Source organism: Emys orbicularis, chromosome 7 (assembly GCF_028017835.1).
Source record: "Emys orbicularis isolate rEmyOrb1 chromosome 7, rEmyOrb1.hap1, whole genome shotgun sequence".
Taxonomy (NCBI): Eukaryota; Metazoa; Chordata; order Testudines; family Emydidae; genus Emys; species Emys orbicularis.
Window position 1 is genome coordinate 99,808,370 of NC_088689.1, and position 22,530 is coordinate 99,830,899.

The window sequence follows — 22,530 nt, forward strand, 5'->3', positions numbered from 1 at the left end:
CTGACACCTAGCCCTATCTGCTCTAACCACTAGACCAGGGGTCGGCAGCCTTTGAGAAGTGGTGTGCCAAGTGTTCATTTATTTACTGTAATTTAAGGTTTCACGTGCCAGTAATACATTTTACATTTACAGGGGCTGGCGGATGGAACCCCAGACCGGCAGCGGGGTGGCAGACGGAACCCCAGACCAGCGGCGGGCTGAGCCGCTCAGCCTGCTGCCAGTCTGGGGTTCCGTTCGCTGGCCCCACTCAGCCTGCTGCCGGCCCGGGGTGCCGTCCATCCAGGCCGGCAGAGGGCTGAGTGGGGCTGGCGGCCGGGACCCTGGCTGGCAGCAGAGTGCCACTAAAAATCAGCTCATGTGCCGCCTTTGGCACGCGTGCCACAGGTTGCAGACCCCTGCCCCCATGTCCCAGAGCTGGCAATAGAATCCAGGAATCCTGACTCCTAGCGCCCCCTGTCTAATCCACTAGATCCCACTCCCTTCCCATAACCAGAAATAGTACCTAGGAGTCTTGATTCCCAGTCTCAACTGTGCTCTAACCTATTTGCTTCCCAGAGCTGGGACTATGGGGGACCACTCCCCCACTGCCTAATCATTCAACCTCTCTGAGTCAGGACTAGACCTATAGCTCCATTGGAGTCAATGGGGCCAGATCCCCAGCTGATGTAAATCAGCCATTGCTCCACTGGAATTAATGGAGCAGATCTTCAGTTGGTATAAATCGGTGTCACTCCATTGGCAACAGTAGGGCCAGATCCCCAGCTGGTGTAAATTGGGCAAAGCTTCTTTGGAGTAAAGGGGCCAGATGCCCAGCTAGTGTAAAGGGGCATCACTCCACTGAAGTCAGTGGAGCTTTGCCCATTTATACCAGCCAAGAATATGGTCCAAACTTTCTGTCCCATCTGGGATGAAGATAATTTTAGGGCAGAGCCATAATGGGAATCCTCCATTGGAGAGGTGGTGATACAGCGGGCAGGAGATGAATGGGTCATCCCAGACCACCTCCTTAACAGGAGTCGGCATTTATTAGGCAGCATGAGTGTTCTGTTTACGCCCCATGGAAACAGACGTGATGGTAATTGAAGTTGTTTAAACATTTACTCTGACCCAAGGGCTCCGGTATTCAGGTATGTGAAAAATGGCCATGGGCCTCTCTACAATGGGAGCTGAATGAAACACATTCCATCCACAGCCATTAGATTTATAGGGTGAGTTTTCCATAAAACACCGCTGTTGATGAGATTTGGGTTGGGAACCAACTTATTGTCAGATGGCAGGAGGTCGAGTGTTAATCAGCTGTGGTGGAAAGGGAGGGGAGCCTTCTAACAGTGCCGACCTGTGTGTTTGTTGCGAGTGTGTGTGAACGGGAGTGTGTGAGAACGTCTGCCTGAGTGAATGAGTGTGTATGTGTGAGTGTTTGTGTGAGGGTGTGAATGGGACTGGGTGTATGCATGAGTGTAAGTGTGAATATGCACACGAGTCAGTGTACGTGTATATATGAGTGTGAGTATCCGAGTGTGCGCACACACGCGTGTGTGTGTGAGAGATACTTCAAAGATTGAGGAATCTGCCATTTATTTGTTATGACTCCCCTGCAACCTCTCTCTGCTCTGCAGCACTGCACAGAGCCAGGCCCTGTGAGTGTACTGCCGTGTACAGAAACATGGGTGACACTTTGAGCAGAGGACTACCTAACCCAAGGGGCCCCCTCTTGCATCACACCATCAGGCTTCCTGCAGCATTGCCGGCCCCATTGTCTGCAGAAGAATCTTCTCCTTTTGCTCGTCATTCTTTAGGTCTCTGGCCCTTTCCCTTTAATAAAAAAAAAAAAGAGAGAGAGAGAGACAAATAAATATTGAGCCAGATCCTCAGCTGTTTTGAATTGGCCTAAGGCCACAGGGCCGGATTAACCTTTTGTGGGCCTGGTGCCAAACATATCTGTGGGCCCCCATGGAGGCAATGGAGCATGGCGTGGGGAGGTCAGTCCCCAGAGCGAGGCGCCAGCCAGAGCAATGGGGCATGGCATGGCGTGACAGGGGCAGCCCTGCTCCACCCAATGCGAGGGCACTATTTACAAACCGGCAGTTGCCAGACGCACAGTGGCCTGCCCGGCCCTGTGCTGCCAGCATGCCCTTTCCTTTTGGGGGTGGGCCCATGCCACACCACACAGCCCCCCCGCCCAACACCCCTGACTTCCTATGGCCATAGGCCCCCTGGATCCACTATGCCCAGCGCCCCCCCCAGACCCACCCACAAATGCACAGCGCCTTGCACAACACCACCCCTGCCCACAGCCCCACCACAATTGTCCAGCACCCCCCACAGAACCCCCACTAGTGCCCCGACACACACAGATCCTCCCCGCCCCCTCACAGCCTAGCACCCCGCCATACTCCCCACAGACCCACTCCCCCAAGCCCTGCCTCCCGGCCGCACTCACTGGCCCTGCTGGGAGGTGACTGTGTCTGCCGGGCTGAGCCAGCAGCGCAGCCAGGGCTGGTCCTAGGGCCGGGAATCACTCCGGCCCCTCAGAAGTGGCGCAGTCAGCCAGGCCAGGACCTGCCCCAGCCGGGGTCCCTCAAGACGCTCTTGCCTGGAGGGTCCCAGCCAAGCCCTCCGCACTGTCTCCCCCCCACACCCGGCTGAGGCTGGCCAGGCTTCTGCACCAGTCCCAGGCGACTCAGATCTGGGGAGACAGGTGGGGCCTCACAGATGGTAGGAAGCAGAGACTGCCCAGAGCCGGAGGTGCACAGGGGTCTGGCCAGGGGGCTGAGAGGAGCAGGGGGTGGGGTCAGGGGGCGGAGAGGAGTCCTTGGCCAGCCAGCGGGAAGGCTGAGAGGAGCAAGTGGTGGGCGGGGGAGCCAGCAGGGTCTCCGGGCACAGTGCAAGCGGAACAGGCCAGGGTCCCTTCTGAGCATGGGCCCGGCTCCATGGAGCCACTGGAGCCATTGTAAACCTGGCACTGGTGACTTCAATGGAGCTTTGTCTGATTTTCACCAGCTGGGGATCTGGCCCATTGACTCCAACTGAGCGACACCTATTTACACCACCTGGGAATCCGGCCTCATTCACTTCAGTGGCACTACAGCCAATTTACACCAGCTGGGGATATGGACGTGTTGACTCCAGTTGAGCTCTGGCTTATTTACCCACCCTAACTGAGACCAGGCCTCCATTGGGTCAGGTGCTGGACAGACATGTAATAGGAGACAGTCCCTGCCTTAAAGATCTTATGATCTAAAAAGGAAGAATAGACAAAGAGTGGGAGGGGAAACAGAAGCACAGAGTGACGGGAGTGAAACCCAGTCTCCTGACTCTCAGTCCAGCACTAGCCCGTGCTGCTGCTAAGGTGGGAGGTGTCAGTTCTTCTCTTACTATAGTGTAGTTATATTGAATCCAAGGCAGTTTCTTCCCATTTATACGAGAGAGAGAGACGGCTCAGACTAACTACTGTAGGAGAGGACACAATCAAAATGAAGTGAAAATGGACTAACCCTCTCTCCACTTCTTCTATGGTGTCAGGCAATGGCACATTGAGGGTCTCTGGCAGGAATATAGCAGCGATGCCTGAGATTATAGGAGCTGTCCCATATATAATTGGTGGGAAGTATGGGAAATATTCCCCCGTCACCCTTACCACCGGAGCTACTATGCCGCCCACGCGAGCCATGGTGCTTCCAAGCCCCATGCCGGTCTGTCTGCAAGTGTAGAAAAAGACCTTTAAAAAAGAAATCATAAAATCATGATAATATTGGACTGATTCTGGAAAAGACCAGATTCAATCTGCCCATGGACTTTTTTCTCCCCTTGGTCTGCTCAGAAATGGCCTTTGATCAGAACCGGCTTTCCTTATTTCTACAGCTAGTTAGGAACTTCCCTTCAACAGGAAATGCCATTTCTGCAAAAGCGAAATTTTCTGTGGGAAAAAGGTCATATTTTTGCCAATTAAAAAAAAAAATTCTGTCAGGGGGTGGGGAGGGATCAAAACTAAACGATTTGGGTTGACTTTAATCTTTGAGGCTATCCCCAAACTGAGGTCAGGACTCACTGTGACAGGAAGGCTGATGCTGTACAATAGGATTATAGTCTCTGAATGCCTAGGTGGGGAGAAGTTATCTCCTAGTAGAGATGCATCCTTTGAGGAAAGGGCAAATGAGAGATCCAAGGGCTCGGAGATGGAGCTAGACCAATTCAAACTTGAAACAAGGTGCACATTTTTAACAGGGAGAAAGTTTTGAAAATGGGACTTAGGTCATTCAGAAAATGTTACTTTAGGCCTAAGAATAGAACTGAGGGAAAATTTTCCACTGAAACAGTTTTCTGTCAGAAAATGCTGATTCAACAAAAATGAAATTTTTCATGGGAACATAATGATTTCGTCAAAATTTTCAGTGAAAAATGATTGAAACATTTCATTTCAGTGAGGTCAAAGGGATTTGTTGTTTTTCTTTTTGCCCTGATGGGGCCTTGGGAGCCCAAGGATCGGAACAGGAGAAGCCTTACATTGGGGGTGGGGGTGGGGGAGGGCGAAGGTCGATCGGCTCACCTATTTCCCTCCCCCGGCCAATGGAAGGAAAGAAACCTCCTCCCCCAAGGTGCATTCTTTACCTAATCAGATATACGGAAAGTGCAGGGCTCAGAAATATTGAACGGAGTTTAGCAAAATGGTTCAATAGGAACTTACTGAAATGATAACTGATTTATCATTTTGATTATTATATTAATCAATAAGATGAAATTCAATAAGGACAAGTACAAAGTACTAGTGTCATGGGACATGCCTGCTTTGTAGCACCCCATGCTGCTTGAGTGTGGTGCTGCAAGCACTCTCTGCCTCAGTTTCCTCCTCCTCTGTCTTTCCTGTCTTTCCTGGGGGTTCACATGGCTCAGCCCTCTGGCTGGCTCACTCAGGGTTCAATCGTCCCTTGAGGTAACAAAAGTTCAAACACAATCAAAAGTTCTTTGTCCCCACTTGGGCTCCCCTTCAGCCCACCCATCAGACTCAGTTCCCAATCCTTTCTGGGTTACCCTTCGTTCTCTGTCTTTGGCTGTGGGACACAGCCCGGACTCCTTCCCTGGAACCTTTCACAATCTCCTTCAGACCCTTGTTCAGGGCCTTCATCAGAGCCCTTCCAACATCTGACCAGGGCCAGCTAAGGTGGGGGCTAGCTAATCTGGTGCAGGTGTGGCTGAGCTCAATTACCCTTAAAGGGCCAGGTGATCTGTGACAACTGCATGTAAGAAGCAAAAATCAAAAGCAGAAATACAAAATGATGAATAGCTGGCTAGGTGGTCGAATTGCTGAAAACGATCTGAGGGTTATAGTGGATCACACGTTGAGTGTTGTGAAAAAGGCCACTGTGATTCTTGGATTTATTAACAGGACTGTTGTATGTAAGAAACAGGAGGCAATTGTTCCACTCTACTCGGCACTGGTGATGCCTCAGCTGGAGTACTGTGTCTTGGAGAGAGTCCAGAGGAGACCTACAAAAATGATCAGCGGTTTAGAAAACCTGACCTATGAGGAAAGGTGGATAGAACTGGGCATGTTTAGTCTAGAGAAGACTGGAGGCAGGGGAGCGGGGGAAACACATCAGTCTTCAAATATGTAAATAGTTGTTATAAAGAGGATGATCAATTGTTCTCCATGTCCACCAAGGTTAGGACAAGAAGGAATCAGTTTAGTTTGCAGCATGGGAGATTCAGGTTGGCTTTTAGGAAAAAACTTTCAAACTCTAAGGATAGGAACAGGTTACCAAGGGAAGTTGTGGAATCCTCGTTCTTCATGTTTTTTTAAGAACAGTTAGACCAGGGGTCAGCAACCTTTCAGAAGTGGTGTGCCGAGTCTTCATTTATTCACTCTAATTTAAGGTTTCGCATGCCAGTAATAATTTTAACATTTTTAGAAGGTCTCTTTCTATAAGTCTATAATATATAACTAAACTATTGTTGTATGTAAAGTAAATAAGGTTTTTAAAATATTTAAGAAGCTTCATTTAAAATTAAATTAAAATGCAGAGCCCCCCGGACCGGTGGCCAGGACCCAGGCAGTTTGAGTGCCACTGAAAATCAGCTCGCGTGCTGCCTTTGGTACACGTGCTATAGGTTGCCTACCCCAAGTTAGACAAATATCTGTCAGGGGTGGTGTAGGTATACGTAATCCTGCTTCAGCATGGAGGGATAGACTAGATGACCTCTTGAGGTCCCTTCCAGCTCTACATTTCTATGATTCAATGGTTTATATAATATAATGTGATATAATAGTTGAAATGATAAATCAGTTACTGTTTTGATAAGTCCTTATTGAAATGTTTCATAGAGTTTAAGGTCCGAAGGGACCAGTAGCTCTTCTAGTCTGACCTCCGGTATAACATGAGTTGTTAAATTTCATCCAGTTACCCGTGTTGAACCCAATAACCTGGGTTTCAATAAGGTTGTTCAGATATTTCTGAAATGAAATTTTTTAGAATTTTCATCTCACAAGAAATTTTGAAATGTTGGAACTTCCTTTGGAATGGAAATTCGGAGCTCTGGTTCCAGCCGTGCCTGAGGAGCCCTGTGGTTCCAAGCTCTGACCCCCTGACTTGAGTAACGCATTGGGTAGATTTTCATCTAACGCAGAAATAGATGAGTTGCTGCAGTAGGTACCTGATGACTGTTGGGTACAGCTCGCCGGTGTAGAGATACAAACAGTTAAAGGAAGAGGCTAAGCATCCTTTTCCAAGCACTGCCAGGGATGTACGTAAGGCCTTCAGCTCTTGTGGGGGGACATAAAAAGATGAGAGTTAATGGTCAGTGCTGGTAGCAGTCACGAGTGGGGATCAGTTGCTGAAACAGTCCTGGCCAAGACTGGTCACTCAGTGCCTACAATATGTATCTGAGATACAGCCAGAGTAACACTATGATCTATAAAAGAGATGTCTACATTAGGGATGGTCAGAAATTTTCCATCAAAACTGTTTTTTTGATGGAAAATTGGGGTTTTCAACCAAACGAAGTTTTCACAGTGTGTCTGCCTCCCGCAGACAATATCATTTGAAAAATGAACACCCGAAAGTTGAAATATTTTGATGCTATTGTAGTGCCACATGGGAGTGTAGTTCAGTTGCCTCTTGTCCTCGTTCTCCTTTGTGGGCCTGGCTCCCTGATTGGACAACATCTCCCATGATACTCCTGTTCTGCTCCTGAGGGTATCACTCCCTCTGCCACTTCAAGTGGACGTGGGGCCATAAGTCAGGGTTGGGCTGTGGGGGTCGAGGTCGGGTCATGCAGTGGTGCATTGTGGAGGGGAGGCATAGCTGTGGGGAGGTAAGGCCAAGGGGTCAGTTTTGGCTATGGGGGTAAGGCCGTGGAGAGGACTTTGGCTGTGGGGGTGGGGTTCAGCCAAAGATGCAGGGCCATGGTGTGAGGTTGGTTTGTGGGGGTGGGGCCATGAGTCAGGGGAGGCCCCTGGGGGTATGGCCATAAGGGTGGATTTGGGCTCTGAGGACTGTGGCCAGGGGGAGATCATCTTGGGAGTAGACTGTCCCATGTCATGGTATGACTAGGGTCCCAGGTAATCTTAATTCAGCCCCGTCCCTCCCCTGGCTGCTGCACCCTGAATGCCCACCTCGTGGCACAAATATGTTGGCCAGGATCGCCAGCCCTGCCAGGATGACGGAAGCTGCCTGGGTGAAGCGCCGGCCGATGAAGCTCATCCCGATGGCAGCGCCCAGCTTGGCCGGGATGTCAATGGAGCCAAAAGCCACCTGGATGAGATAAATGTTGAAGCCGAAGTGCTGCAGGTCCATGGCCAAGCCATAGAAGGCAAAGCTGGTGGCAAACCTGTGAATGGTCATTGGAGGGGGTGATGTAAATATACAGTGGGGCCAGATTTATCCCTGGTGTAACTAACTCCGATGGGAAAAGGGACAGGGGGATCTTGACTGGCCACATGTTTTTACCTCCAATGAATCATGGTCGGCATTGGCGTCTGCACTGACTCTGAGGAGAGGGTGCACCCCACTGACCTCCCCACTCCTCTCCCGGCAGCACAGCACCCCCTAGTGCTGCACTGGGGCCTCGGGGTTAGAAAGAAAGAATAGAGCACACCTACCAGACACTAGATATGCAGCAGGATATCCTGCGTACGTTGGGTGTGCGGACCAAACTGTACAACGTGTAGGAAGATTGTGCCAAGGCCATTTCCTTCTGCATGTTGGATTTCAAGACCTAGGGAGAAGAGACAGTAGGAAAAATAATTCTGATGTATTATCCTGCTGCACCCTCCTCATTGTGCTCAGCACATTTGATATGCTTCACTGGAGAAAATGAGGCCAGATCCTCAGCTGGTATAAACCAGCTGTTGCGCTATTGAAGTCAATTGACAATGAAGCTGAGGATCTGGCCCATAGGGTATAGCAGAAATATGCGGTGAGGGGAGGCAAAGATGCGCGATGCAAATGATTAGAGCTCTGGAGAGACTCCCATGAGACTGAAAGGACTGGGAATGTTTACCACAGCAAGAGGGGACCTGATAAAAGGCTACAAATTAACGGACAGGATAAAGAATAGTCTGCCAGCGTTTGAGATAGGATGAGAACCCAGAAGTCCTGAATCCCAGTTCCTAGCTGTAACCAGTAGGCCTCGCTTCCCTCCCAAAGTTGGGAATGGAACCCAGGAATCCTGATTCCCAGCCTCCTCCAGCTCTAACCGCTAGACCCTGCTCTTCTCCCAGAGCCTGGAATGGGACTCCATGCTAGCTACCAGCAGAGACAGGATACTGGGTTACACAGTTCACTGGTCTAATCCAGTCAAGCAATTCCTGTGACGATCACTCCCCAAGGCCCAGGAGCTGTTTTAAAATGTTTGCACCATTCCATTTAGAGGAAACAAAAGCAGACCAGGAATGTGGGTAAGCTCAGCACAGAAGAAAACTTACAACCAATCCTGCATCCCCCTCTAGTGACCATCCGAGAGCTATCGCTTGGCTACAGGAGCTGGCACAACACTGACGTGATCCTAACGCAGACTTAAGAGAAAAGCAGAACACAGACTTTCCTGATTTTTAAAAATATGTTCATCCAGTTACATATGAACATAGATAGATACAGATAGAGGGGTCTGTATGCAGATAGATCGGATCACTTCATCCACCACTGAAATGCTCTGGGTTGGAAAGCAGAAGCTGTTTAACAGCTCATAATAATGCTACTCAACCTTAGGACAGAAGTTGAAGATAATTTGACTTCGGTGGGTTTTCCTGGGGCATTAGTCCTGAGAAATTTGGTCCGAAGTGTTAAAGCTGAAATTCTCTCTTGTGCTCTAGCCTAGATGCCCCTGAAGTGAGGGCAGCTTTATCCCTGGGGTAACTAACCCTATTTGGAAAAGGGCCCAGGGACCTTAACTGACCACATATTTCCACCTCCAGTGAATCATGGTGGGTCACTGGGGTCAGCACTGACTGTGAGGGGACAGCGCCTCCTGCTGGGCCCCCCCATCGTACTCCTTCTAACACAGTGTTCCCTAGCATGGCACTGGGGCATCAGGGCTACCATGGATTCCAAGGAGAGAGTGCCCCCTGCTCAGCCCCCCACCTCATAAGCCATTGTCTTAACATAATAGAACGATTAGTATTGAAACACACTGCAATCTATTGTGAAATACAAGTAGCATAGTTTGTACCCAAAGGTATTTGTGTCCTTGTTTATCTTTGAAAAACAAGCAGCTGAGCTCATGAAAGGGCAGGAATTATTAATCTTAGTTCAGTCCACTGGCGTGAGCATCAGAATTCTTATTAGTGCTAAGACCTCACAGTCTTATCTTTCTGCATGTCTTAATAGGTTTACTTTTGCAAATGAAACTGCTTCTTTCTGCACGTCAGAATCATGGGACTTTACCGGGCATATTAATGACAATGATTTTCAGGTTGGAAAAACAACAGACTCTTGTACTTTGGAATGAATTAGAAATCAGAAATCAGGCACAAAAGGCGAACAAATTTGTAGTCTGATTTTGATCACTGGACTAGGGCCAGAATTTAAGCATCATTGGAAGCATGCTAGATTTATATCATCCATATATTAAATTAATGTCAGCAAATATCCCAGATCAGTAAGTGTGGTTATTCAGATGACCTTGGGAGTTTATATTTGGATATGGCTAGAGGGGTTATTGGGCTCAATACAGAAGTAACTTGATGAAATTCTGTGGCCTGAAATATATGGCATGTCTAGCTAGATGATCTGGTGGTCCCTTGTTTTGGCCTTAAAATCTATGAATGATGATTTGAGGGCTGGAAAGAATGCCTTAGAGTGAGCGACTGAAGGAGCTCAATCTGTTTAGCTTATCAGCAGGAAGATCAAGAGGTGACTTGATTACAGTGTATAATCCTGGGAAGAAAATATCAAGTATTAAAGGACTCTCAAGAAAGTGAAAGTCAGACCAAGAACCAGTGGCTGGAAGCTGAAGCCAGACAAATTCAAATTAGAAATAAAGCACAAATTTTTAACAGGGAAGGTGACTAACCATTGAAACAAACTCCCAAGAGAAGTGGTGCATTCCCTGTCTCTTGATGTCATCAAATCAAGACTGTCTGCCTTCCTGGAAGATGCTTTAGTCAAACACAAGTTACTGGGCTCAATACAGTAGTAACTGGGTGAAATTCTATGGCCTGTGTTATACAGGAGGTCAAACTAATGGTCTAAAATCTGAGTCCATGGACCAGCTCCTCAGCTGATATAAATCGACATAGATACATTAACTATGCTGATTTACACTAGCTGAGGACCTGGCTGCCAAAGCCTAAATGGATTGGATGACAAAGTTTGAGGGGTGTATTCTGCTCTCAGTTGCACCAGTGTAAATTTGGAATAACTCCTTTGACTCTGGATTTACAGCAGGATAAACAAAAACATCATCTGGCCCACAGTGTATTCCAACACTCCTCCCAAGGTGAAATTAATTCCTGTGCAGCACAAAACTTATGTACCAGTTGTTACATTTAAGTCCTTAAAAACATAGTTTAGATGGGATTTAAGTGCTGCACAGAACTTGTGCTAACTCAGGGATGAATTTCACCTTAATATAATCTGTGCATAGCCATCAAGTGTTGTGCAGCTCCACAATGAAATTTTATGCATGTTATTTAAATGCCAGGGTGACGTTTATCCCCATGGACTTCTGGATCCCAGCCTCATGCACGTTCTCTTGGGACAAATTTCAAGGGAGATTGTCTTGTTCACTCTCTCTCTCTACTAGGTAAGATTTGACCTGAGCCAATGGCATGCATGAGAATGCTGCCAAAGAGCTGGGTGGGAAACAGTTTTCCGATCCCAGGAAAATTTTGGAGATCTCAAATTTTTCTGATCCCAAATCAGCAAGAGAAGACAGCCTAAAAAATTTGCACAAATTGACAGTATGAAAAAAATTTGAGTTTGAATCAATTGAAACATTATTTTGACATTTTCAAAATGTTTTATTTCAATTTTGACATTTTTTCTATTTAAATTTTTAAACTATAATTAGCAAAAATGTTGAAACTGAAAATATTGAATTTTTCTTTTAAAAAATGTTTGAAATGAGAATTTTGAAACTTTTTTCCAAAAACTTTTCAAAATGAGAAATGTGTTGACTTTTCAATAAAAATAAGTTTAGTTGGAAAATTCCTGACCAATTTTTACTGCTAAATGCATGAGTATCATGCAATGATGCATGAATAGATCTGGACAGAAAATGTGGGAGTTTTTTCCCATGCAAAATTTCAAATTTTCAGTGAAAATTCAAATACTGAAAGAGACTAGAAATGGAAATATTTCTGTTTGGGAATGCTGCCATGGTGCCTCATGGGAGTTGTAATTCAGGTGTCTCATGCTCCCATTCTCCTCTACAGGCCAGGCTCCCTGGTTGGACTATATTTCCCATGATGCACCATCTTGGAGAGATGAGGTGGTGCATCCTGGGCACTTCTGACCCTAGTGCATCATGCAGTTCCGAGGGCCAGCTGAAAGCCTACACATCACTTCAGTCCTCAGGGGTTCCATCCTTATTGCACATAAGATATGATTATCTGTGGTTTCTTTTGATGGTGCAACAATTCCATTCATCTCTTTACCTCAGTATCAAGCTTGTCTCCTTCTTCTTTTTTTCTATTTATCTGAGCAACTTTCTTAAGCACCTGCACTGCTCGGTCCGGTTTTCCTGATAGAACCAGCCAGCGAGCGGACTCTGCAAACCACCTGCAAAATGAGCAGCAATGCCAAGAAACAATGGAGTGCTTCCTTCTTTCCAGTTGGGGTCTCTTTGTAGGAATTTGTGGCTCATGGGAATTAGGGACATTCAGCCGTGGGTAGAGCTAAGAGTTTGTGGGGCAGATTCTGAGAAGAAGTTACACTGCTGCAAACATAGAGGAGCTCCACCAAGTTGTTGTTATTTCCATTATAGTAGGACCTACAGCTCCCAGCTCTACAGTACTAGCCCTTGAACATATGCATTTTCTGCAGTGACAGGTACAAATGACTGCCTTGGATCCAAAGACAGTCACAGACCTTGGTAAAGCCAATGGGTGTGCCAAGCACATTCTTTCAGGACCATCAAGCTCCTTTAGGTAGTAAAGACAGCTGCAAACAATGGGGTCACTAGGCTGTGTAACAGATCACAGCTAAATCAGATGGGAATACAGACTGAGACGCAGGGCTTGTTTCAGCTCAGCCCAATGAGTATTAGACCGTGTATGCTTCCTGCAGCCCCCACGCTTGAGCCCTGTGTCTAAGAGTGAGATCAGAATCTAGCCCTGTGAACCTATCTACAATGCACTTACCAGGAGTAGAGAAAGAAGATGAAGAAGGGCATTGATGCGGTGAATTGTAACCAGCGCCAGTCTGGGAGGGCATATGCCAAGCCTGCAAGAACAATCTGCCCAATGGTAGCGCAGTATCCCACCACTGTGCCGGCTATGGTCCGTACATTGGTTGGCACCCACTCAACAACTGGAAAGGAAGGCACCCACGCCAGAGGGGTTAATACTAGAGCTGGGTGAAATGTTTTGGACACACAGTTTATTTACTGAAAAATGCAGGTTCAGGTTGACCAAAACTATTTGCAAATTTGGTTTGAGTTCAGCAAATAGCTTTGCGCCCCGCCCCACCAAAAATATTTTTTCTTCTGAAAAAGTCAAAATGTTTTGTTTCAACTCTTTGTTTTGAAACAAGGTTTTGTTTAGAAATTTAGCTAGATTTATTTTAAAAAAGCCTCAACATGTGTAATAAAAATCCAGAAATGCACAAAATGAAAAACCAAAAAGCTCCCACCTCCCAAAAAGATTTGTTTTTAGTTGAACACAGCATTTCATTTGAGCCAAAATGAATTTTTGTTTTTCATTTCGGTGAGAAAAACAGAAAAATTTCTATTTTGTGTCAACCTGAAATAATGTAAAAAAATATTTTTGGTTCAGCCACTGAACCAAACTATCAATTATTCCTACAGTTCTAGTTAATACGCTGCACAAGCGAACAGGTTTTGGAGGCATGTGGGAATGTTTCCGTGGGCTTGGATTCAGATCTCAGTGGTGCCACCTAATCTGTGAGGGGCTTTGCTGTCCTTCAGGGTTAAAAATGATGCTGAGCTATGAATGTGAGGCAGTGGTGGCCAGTGGTTAAGGTACTAGACTGGTATTCAAGGCACTGGTGTTCCATTCCTGGATCTGCCACGGAATTTCTCCATGAACTTGGGCAAGACACTTTCTGTTTCCTCTATTCCTTATTTGTATTTTAGTAGCACTTAGGTTATGTCTACACTACACAGTGTTTAGCAACATGGCTGTGTTGCCATAGCCGTGCTGCTAAAAGTCGTGTAATGTAGCCGCTGTTTGTTGGCTCTCTTGCCGATAAAAAAAACTTCTATCCCCAATGAGCGGCGTTTGCGCTGTCGTCAGGAGAGTGCTCCTGCCAACAACGCGCTTTTCACACTGATGCTTGTTGCAGCAAAACTTGTCTTTTGGGGAGCAGGGGGGCGGGGGGGTTAGCGCCTCTGAAAGACAAAAGTTTTGTCGTTCAATTGCCAGTATAGACATAGCCTTAGGAATCATGCACCAGAACCCCATTGTGCTAGGCGCTGTAAACACCCACAACAAAGAGATGAGTTTAAAATATAAGACAAGAGACAACAGTTGGATGCAGAAAGACAGATTGGGGGGGGGGGGGGACACCAAGAAACAATGAGACTGTGCTGGTCAGCACAGTAGGCAGTGGTCTAGTACACCACGCTTTGTCTCCTACTCCACTTTCCCACCCTTTGTGTATTTTAAACCATAAACTCTTCAAGACAGGAATTGTTGCTCACTATGTGAATGGACCAGGTCCAGCACAATGGATGCCCTGATCTTGACTGGGGTCTGTGCAGCACCAGGCACAATGCAGGCCCCAATCTCAATCAGGGGCTGTCAGCATCCAGCACAATGGGGGCCCTGATCTTGGGGTCTGTTTAGTGCCTGGCACAATGGGGGCCCCAATTTCAGTCAGAACTTCTAGGTGCTACCATAACAATTACTGTTTTAGCACCGTTAATATTAGAAAGAACCGACTCAAACCCTCACCCACAATTCCAAAACAAACTTTTTTTTTAACGTGTCCTTAATTGCAAAGTATTATTATTGTAATCCAGTGATGCTACAGTGCCGGGCAGGGGCGGCTCTAGCTTTTTTGCTACCCCAAGCATGGCAGGCAGGCTGCCTTTGGCGGCTTGCCTGCGGGAGGTCTGCCGGTCCCGCGGATTCAGCGTACCCGCTGCTGAATTGCCGCCGAATCCGCGGGACCGGTGGACCTCCTGCAGGCATGCCATCGAAGGCTGCCTGACTGCCGCCCTCGCAGGGACCGGCAGGGCGCCCCCCGCAGCTTGCTGCCCCAGGCACGCGCTTGGAGCGCTGGTGCCTGGAGCCGCCGCTGATGCCGGGCTCCCTCTGAGACACCCTCCTGGCTCGGGCTGAATATAAGCAGAAGTGATGCATGCAAACACAGGGATAAATATTTGTATGCTGGGGCCAGATCAAAACCAACAAGAGCAGGAAAACAGCATCCAAAAATGAAAACCAGGCATTTGAGGGCAGGGGTGGCTGCAAAGCAATGCTGGGAGTCCTGTATAACAATGCACCATTAGCCCGTGTAACTCACTGTCATAAGTTCACCTTGAGGCTGAGACCTTAGCAGCATTCAAAAGAGGAATCAGATATTTGCCAGGAAAACAAGAACATTGAGAATCCCAAAAGAAAAAAAGTAGGTTACTTAGGAACCATCTTTTTGTTCTGTGTTTGTGCAGCGCCTAGCACAATGGGGTGCTGGTCCATGAGTGGGGATCCTAGGTGCTACTGCAATATGAATAATAATAACCGGGGTCCTAGGATACACAATTATAATGTGATCTGTTCTGAGCGGGTATAGAGAAAACAGTGATAAAAATACCAGCCCCTAATCTGCATTGCCATTGATAGCTCAGGTGCTAAAAGAAAAGTGGGGGATTGTTAGATCACTCACACTGCATACCAGGGACGTGTGTCTTGCCTTCTGGCTGGGCTGGGTCATGAAAAGTAGGACAGCAGCTCCACAGCTCTCCCAGTTAATGAGGGCTGCTGGGGCTTGAGAGGTAGGTTGGCCTCTCAGGAGGACTCAAGTGAGCTTGGTTCGGTTCCTGGCTCTAGCACAGGATCCCTGTGTGATGGTGGGAAAATCAAACCCCTCTGAGCCTCCGTCTATAAAATGGGGACAATAATTCTTCCTTTGACTATTATAAGCTCTCTGGGGCCGGGACAGTCTCACTATGTGCACATGTAACCTAGAGCTGCGTGCATGGGTCTCTATAGGCTGAGCTAAAGAACTCATTAGCTTGGAGGTTCTCTGGATCAATTCCCAGCCCCAAGTCACTAAGATGGTGGCTGTCCATTAAGCAGGGCTCTGTGGCCAGAGCAGAGTTATATCCTCTGTGCTGCAGACACAGGGGAGGTAGATATCCAGTGCCTCGCACAATGGGGACCAGATCTCAGGGCTGCTAGATGCTACTGTAATATTAATACTGCACACACTGTAATGAGCCCCTGATTTTACTTAGTGCCTCTGGGTGCTATTGTAATACTACTAATAACCTGTACTAATAACCTGTCCAATGTAATGTGGCCCTGATCTTCGTAAGGGCCTGTAGGTGCTCCTGTAATATTACTAATATGCACACTATACTGGGTCATCAAGGTGCTACTGTAATACTACTAATTATGCACACACCAGAATGGAGCTTCAGGTGCTACTGTAATACCAGAAATAATGTGCACATTGTGTTGGGGTCTCCTAGGAGCAACCGTAATGCAGGTAATTATAACCAGGGTGAATTTTCCCAGGCTAAAAACAAGGAGCAGTGGAAGAAGGTCCCTTACCCAGTGACATACAGTTGAGGATGATCCCAGAAAGGGCCATCCCGACCAGGAAGCGGAAGATGCAGTATGCGGTGAAATTGGGCGAGAAGGCGGTGCAGGTGCCCGAGACAGCCATCTGCAGGTAAGACCAGCTCAGGAGAGCCTTCCGCCCGAACCTGTGGCACAGGAAGGCATGTTAATAGCTGTGCTGGGGTCTGGTGACTGATAGAATCCTGTATATGCAGAGCCACAGAGTCCTGTGGATAGGTGGGGACAGCACTGATGCGACCACACCTGGCAATCTGCATTCAGTCCTGGGCACGTGGATACAGATTATCTATTTTATCTAATCTAATCTCTGTGTGTTCTAGGTGCTCAGACGAGAGCAAGCACAAATGACCAGGGCTCTGGAGGGACTGACCCACAAGGCAAGGCTATAAATGAGTTAAATGCGGCTAAGCAATGACTACAAGGGGATGTGGATCACCATCTCCAGTGTAGGGGAAAGGGTAAACCGCAAGCACTGAGCGGAGTTGCTTTCTAAGGGCTACTGCAGCATTGAAATCAATGGGAGTCGTGCCTGTGACTTCAATGGGCACACGATCATGCAGGGAGAGGGAATGCAACTAGAAGGAAGAGGATGAACATAAGCAAAGGAAAATGTAGCAACTGCCAGGCCGTGGGTCAGATCCTCAGCTGGTATGAATGGGCCTCATCCAATGCTCATTGAATACAATAGAAAAATGCTTGTTGGCACCAATGAGTGGTGCCGATTTACACCAGCTAGGAATCTGGCCCCACTGACTCCAGGGGAGTGATGCTGATTTACACCAGCTTTGCATCTGGACACACTAGGCTATTAGACTCTGGGATTATTCTACCCCATGGGTAAACCTCATCTCTGAAGTCAAAATTTAAATATTCAGTTCACTGCCAGGACTTTTGCCCCTAGCCCCAGCAGATACCATTCACCTCATGGCTGCTGCTTTCTGTGCCCCTGCAGCTGCTCTCAGAGCGGGGAGAAGGAAGAGCCTTTCAGAGACCCACCTGTCCGCTAAGCTTCCAAACACAAGCGCTCCCACCAGCACCCCAGCCATGTAAATTGACTGAGCCATCTGTCCGAGCGTCCGCAGGTTACACACCAGGTCCCACTGCAGGCGGGGGAGGAAAGGGGGTCAAGACATTGTCATAACAAGCCGCTCATACCCACACAAGGAGGAAACAGCCAATGTTATGGATGGGGGGAGTATTTAACTTAGCAGACAAAGGTATAATGGAGAGCTGGGGTGGCTGGTCACTAGGGGCTAAGGCAGTGGTTCTCAAACTTTTGCACTGATGACCCCTTTCACACAGCAAGCCTCTGAGTACGACCACCTCCCCTTATAAATTAAAAACACTTTTTTATATTTAACACTATTATAAATGCTGGAGGCGAAGTGGGGTTTAGGGTGGAGGTTGACAGCTCACGACCCCCCATATAATAACCTCGCAACCCCCTTAGGGGTCCTGACCCCCAGTTTGAGAACCCCTGGGTTAAGGGGAATTATCCCCAGCAGTTCTGTAATGACAGTATTAGGCAGTTGATGGACTTCAGGGTGCAGTATTGCTTGCTGCCAGTGGGAGGTGGAATGTCTCAGGCTGCAGGTAGCAAAAGGAGGAGGCATAGAGCAAGAGGTCACGAGGGCTGCTGCCTCTGCTCCTGCAGCCCCACCGATAACTTTGAGCACCAGAAACCCTTGAAGCAGAGGAAAGGTGGCCTAGTGATAATGGGCTGGCCTGGGACTCAGGAGAGCTGGGTTCTGGTGTAGGCTCACCTGCTGTGTGATCTTGGGTAAGTTGTTTCCCCTCCCACCCACTGTCTGTTTAGATTGTTGGCTCTTCAGGGTAGGGACTGTTTCTCTCACTGTGTCTGTGCAGTGCCTGGCACAATGGGGGCCTCCATCTCAGTCAGGGTCTGTGCAGTACCTGGCACAATAGGGGCCCTGATCTTAGTTGGGGTCTCGAGGCACTACAGATATTTTAATAACAATAATGATTTTATTGGCACCAGGATTTGGCCATTGCATTTGGTAAATAAGGTTACATTTAAAATAAAATTAATCCCTGCTTTGTATTTATATTTTTTTTAAAATTGCAAGTAAATATTTAACTAACCAACAATCTAAGAATTGTCAAGGGCAGGGAGCTTTCTCTGTGTGCAGTCCTGCAGCTCAGCATTAGTTAAACAAGCAAACAGTACTTTGCTGTGTCAGTGGATTTGTTAACGGGGTGGCTCGCAGCTTGTATGAGGTCACATGTGTGAGTGATCTAACGACTGGTGGATATTTAAATAAATGACCATCTCAGTATTGGGTATTTACTATTATGCAGCTGCATGGTGTGGCCTAGTAGTTAGAGCAGAGCATCGAGGGTCATAATTCCAAGCTGTGGAATTACGTGTATTGGTTAAAGCAGGGACTGGGCATAAGGACTCCTGGGTTTTAGTCTGCGCTCTTGTGGAGGAGTGGGGTCTAGTAGGATAGAGCGGGGGGGCTGGGAGGCAGGATTGCTGGGTTCTATCCACAGCTGTGGGAGGAGAGTGGGGTCTAGTGGTTAAACAGAGACTGGCCATCAGGTTTCCTGGGTTCTGCTCCTGGCACTTGGAAGGAGAATGGTCTAGTGCTTGGAGCACTAGGACTGGGATTCCTGGGTTCTATGACAGCTTGTGTGATTCTAGGGGTTACAGGAGTAGGACTGAAAGCCTAGGACTCCTGGGTTCTGTAGCCAGCTCTATGGTTGACACAATTGTGACCTTGGGCAAGTCATGTCACCACCCTGTGCCTCAGTTTCCCCATATGTAAAATGGAGTTAATGGTACTACTACACACTTAGCTCACAGCAATGGATGCAAGTTTGTAAAGCTCTTTGAATCATGGGAAGGGCTGAGTTTTATTATACCCAGTTACAGCCATTTCTTACCATCTGGCAAACAGTTACCAGAATCCCCTTTGACAATCTGAATGTTCCTTCCCAGGACAAATTGTCAGTAAATAATAGGAGCAGAAGGCATGGAGACTTACAGTGACTCGTCATATAGAACATTATTATTTTCTGTTCTAGCAGCAGGTAGAAGCTCCAGCAACATGCAAACACAGTAAAAGATAGCCTCCACCCTTAAGGGTTTACATTCCAAATAGACGCAGGTGGGAGAAAGGAAGAATTATCCATGTTTTACCGATATGGGAATGTGAGGGACAGAGAGATGAAGAGATTGCTGGGTGCAGACCTAGTCACCCCATCTCACAAAGGATATTGCAGAACTAAAAGGACAACAAGAATGACCAAGAGCTTGAGAAACACTCTTGTGGAGAGAGATTGAAAGGACTCCTTGCAAAGGAGATGAATTAGAGGGGACAGGATAAAAGTCTATAAAACAACGGGTGGGAGAGAGGCAGCAGATCAGGAGCATCTGTTCTTCCTGTCTCATAACAAGGGGATGTTCAATGAAATTAAAAGATGGGAGTTCAAAACCGATGAGAGGAAATACACTTTTTCACATGATGTGGGATTAGCCTGTGGAACTCACTGCCACATGAAGTCATTGAGGGGAAGAAGTTAACAAGATTGAAAGAGGGATTAGACATTTATATGGATATCAAAAACATCCAGAGTAATCATAACAACAACAACAACAAGGCTTCTGGGAGGGATACTAAACCTGGTACTTCAGGGCTTGAGTCGATTTCCAACTACTAAAGATCAGGATGAGACCTATGTATGGGACAGGTTATTTTACATGGGGTTACTGCAGGGTTCTTACACCTGTCTCTGAAGCATCTGGTGCTGGCCATTGTCCAAGACAGGAGACTGGGCTGAATGGGCTTTGGGTCTGATCCAGTTGGGCAAATCCCGTAATTTGCCTAAGGTGACAGAGTAGGAATGGTTCAGAGACAGGAATTGAACCCAAGTCACAGTTCACTGGCTGGACCACACTTCCTCCTGCTCCTGTGCAATCAGATGTAAATATTGATCAATAACACCCAAGCAATGCAGGGTTTCTCTGAGCACGGTGAGTGCTTTAGGCCCTTCCTTACCTCCATAATGATGGTGTTGGTGAAGATGCTCTTGTCGTAGGTCCACCCATCTGTGCATGGCTCTGTTTTCATCTCTGTCTTGTTCGCGACGGTGGCATTGGGATTTAGGAGCTGCCACTGGGTGGTGATGAACCGGCGACACTTCTCCGGCTCCCAGTCCCCATCCATGGGGATGGAGATCCTCAAGAGATCTTTGGTGCTCAGCCTTTGAGTCACGTTTGTACCACCCGTGCTGTTGGCAGTGACACGGATCTGGCAGTGGTGTCCTGGGACAGCAGCAGAAAAATTCTGCAGGAGGTTATGACAGGCTGTCATTAAAACAGGGATAACAAGCAAAGCGACATGGATGATTTGAAAGCGGCCCATGCCGCCAATGCTGTCTAGGAGTTCGGCAAAACTCATGATGAACAGATCCACAGTTAACTCGCTTCCTGAGGACTTAAATGAGTTTCACAAACAGAGCTGCATTTGGAAAGGGTACCTCCTACAAAAGTTCCAGCTCTCTTTAGAGATCTGTCAAAGCACGACAGCTATAGCCAGCCGCTTCCTACAGGAGAAAAGCAAAACTTGGACGGCTGCATGGGAAAGTTTAGTCTCATTGTCTCAGAAAAAAGTTCCCTTTATCACAACCCCACTAAATTCTTGCCTACAACGTTGAAACCGCTATCAATCTGGCATCCACCCCAAGATCTGGGGTCTCAGCGGGGATCCCAGTCTGTTGGAAGAAGATCTGAGCAACCTGTGGTGTGAACTTGGATCACCTCAGTTGGACTGTTTCGTTTTGGGATGCTGGAAACTGTGCATGTGTAGTGGTGGTAATGGGGGTGGGGGGAGGGAGTAATATATTTAGCCTTAGGAAACTGATTGGGTTAAATGGGTGCTTGTGTGGGTTATGTAAGCCATAATCATCTTACTTGGGTTAAGGTTCTACTCTGGGTTTGAAGGATTAGCTTGAAGGGAAAGGGAGACAAAATCTACTGATTCAGTAAATGTGGGACAAAGGGCAGTGTTTGGAAGGTATTAGACCTCCAGTACACAAGGGCACCAAGCCTGCTTTGCACTGGTTGATTATTATTGGCATTACAGTTAGAGGCTCCAACTCAGACTATTGTTCCATTGTATCAGGCACTGCACAGACCCCAACTGAGACGGGGGGCCCATTCTGCCAGGCACTGCACAGACCCCGACCAAGATCAGGGCCCCCATTGTGCTGGGTGCTGAAAAGATGACTCATGGGACCAAATCCTGAGCTGGAGTAAATCAACATGGCCCCGCTGAAGACAATAGGTTTATGTCAGCTGAGGCTCTAACTCCGTATGCACTTCATCGAAGCTGGCTGGTGATGGAGGAGAGCTGGGGTCCATGTGGAGGCAAATTGCTGGATAAAGACAGGGCAGAAACAGTGCATAAATCCATGGGAGAGAGGGGAGGACAATGAGAATGGCTGGGGGAAAAGGTTAAGGAAGTGCCTGGAGCGCTGGCTTAGGGAAAGCAGACCTGGTTTCTATCCCTGGTTCTGCTGCTGGGCAATTCACTTCTTTTCATTATCTGTTTAAACTGGGACGGGGCTGCCTCATTGTTTGTCTGCTCTTAGATTGGAAGCTCTTTGGAGCAGGAACCATCTCTTTGTTCTGTGTTTGTCTAATGCAATGGTTTTAAAACTTTTTTTCTGGCGACCCAGTTGAAGAAAATTGTTGATGCCCGCGACCCAACAGAGCTGGGGACGAGGGTTTGGGGTGTGGGAGGGGCTCAGGGCTGGGGCAGAAGGTTTGGGTGCAGGGGTGAGGGCTGTGGGGTGGGGCTGGGAATGAGGGGTTCAGGGTGCGGGAGGGGGTCAGGGCTCTGGGCTGGGGGTGCAGGCTCTGGGGTGGGGCCAGGGATGAGGGGTTTGGGGTGCAGGAAGTGGGTGGGCTGGGGCAGGGGATTGGGGCATAGGGTTGGGGTGCGGGCTTACCTCGTGTGGCTCCTGGTCAGCAGCGCAGCGGGGATGCTAAGGCAGGCTTCCTGCCTGTCCTGGCACCGTGGACCGCGCTGTGCCCCGAAAGTGGCCAGCAGCAGGTCCGGCTCCTAGGCGGAGGCGTGCAA

The 22,530-nt window shown here is 47.9% G+C and overlaps 1 protein-coding gene across 1 annotated transcript; it reads right to left on the minus strand.

Annotated features, from left to right (window-relative positions):
- Positions 1-1,724: 1,724 nt before the first annotated feature.
- Positions 1,725-20,847, minus strand: LOC135880915 (solute carrier family 22 member 6-A-like). Its single transcript, XM_065407303.1, has 10 exons — positions 20,446-20,847; positions 17,420-17,523; positions 16,394-16,548; positions 12,797-12,965; positions 12,092-12,215; positions 8,096-8,211; positions 7,610-7,824; positions 6,649-6,757; positions 3,495-3,698; positions 1,725-1,812 (listed from the first exon to the last, which is right to left on the minus strand). Exons 1-10 carry the CDS (start codon positions 20,845-20,847, stop codon positions 1,725-1,727), a joined length of 1,686 nt encoding a protein of 561 aa, XP_065263375.1.
- Positions 20,848-22,530: the final 1,683 nt, after the last annotated feature.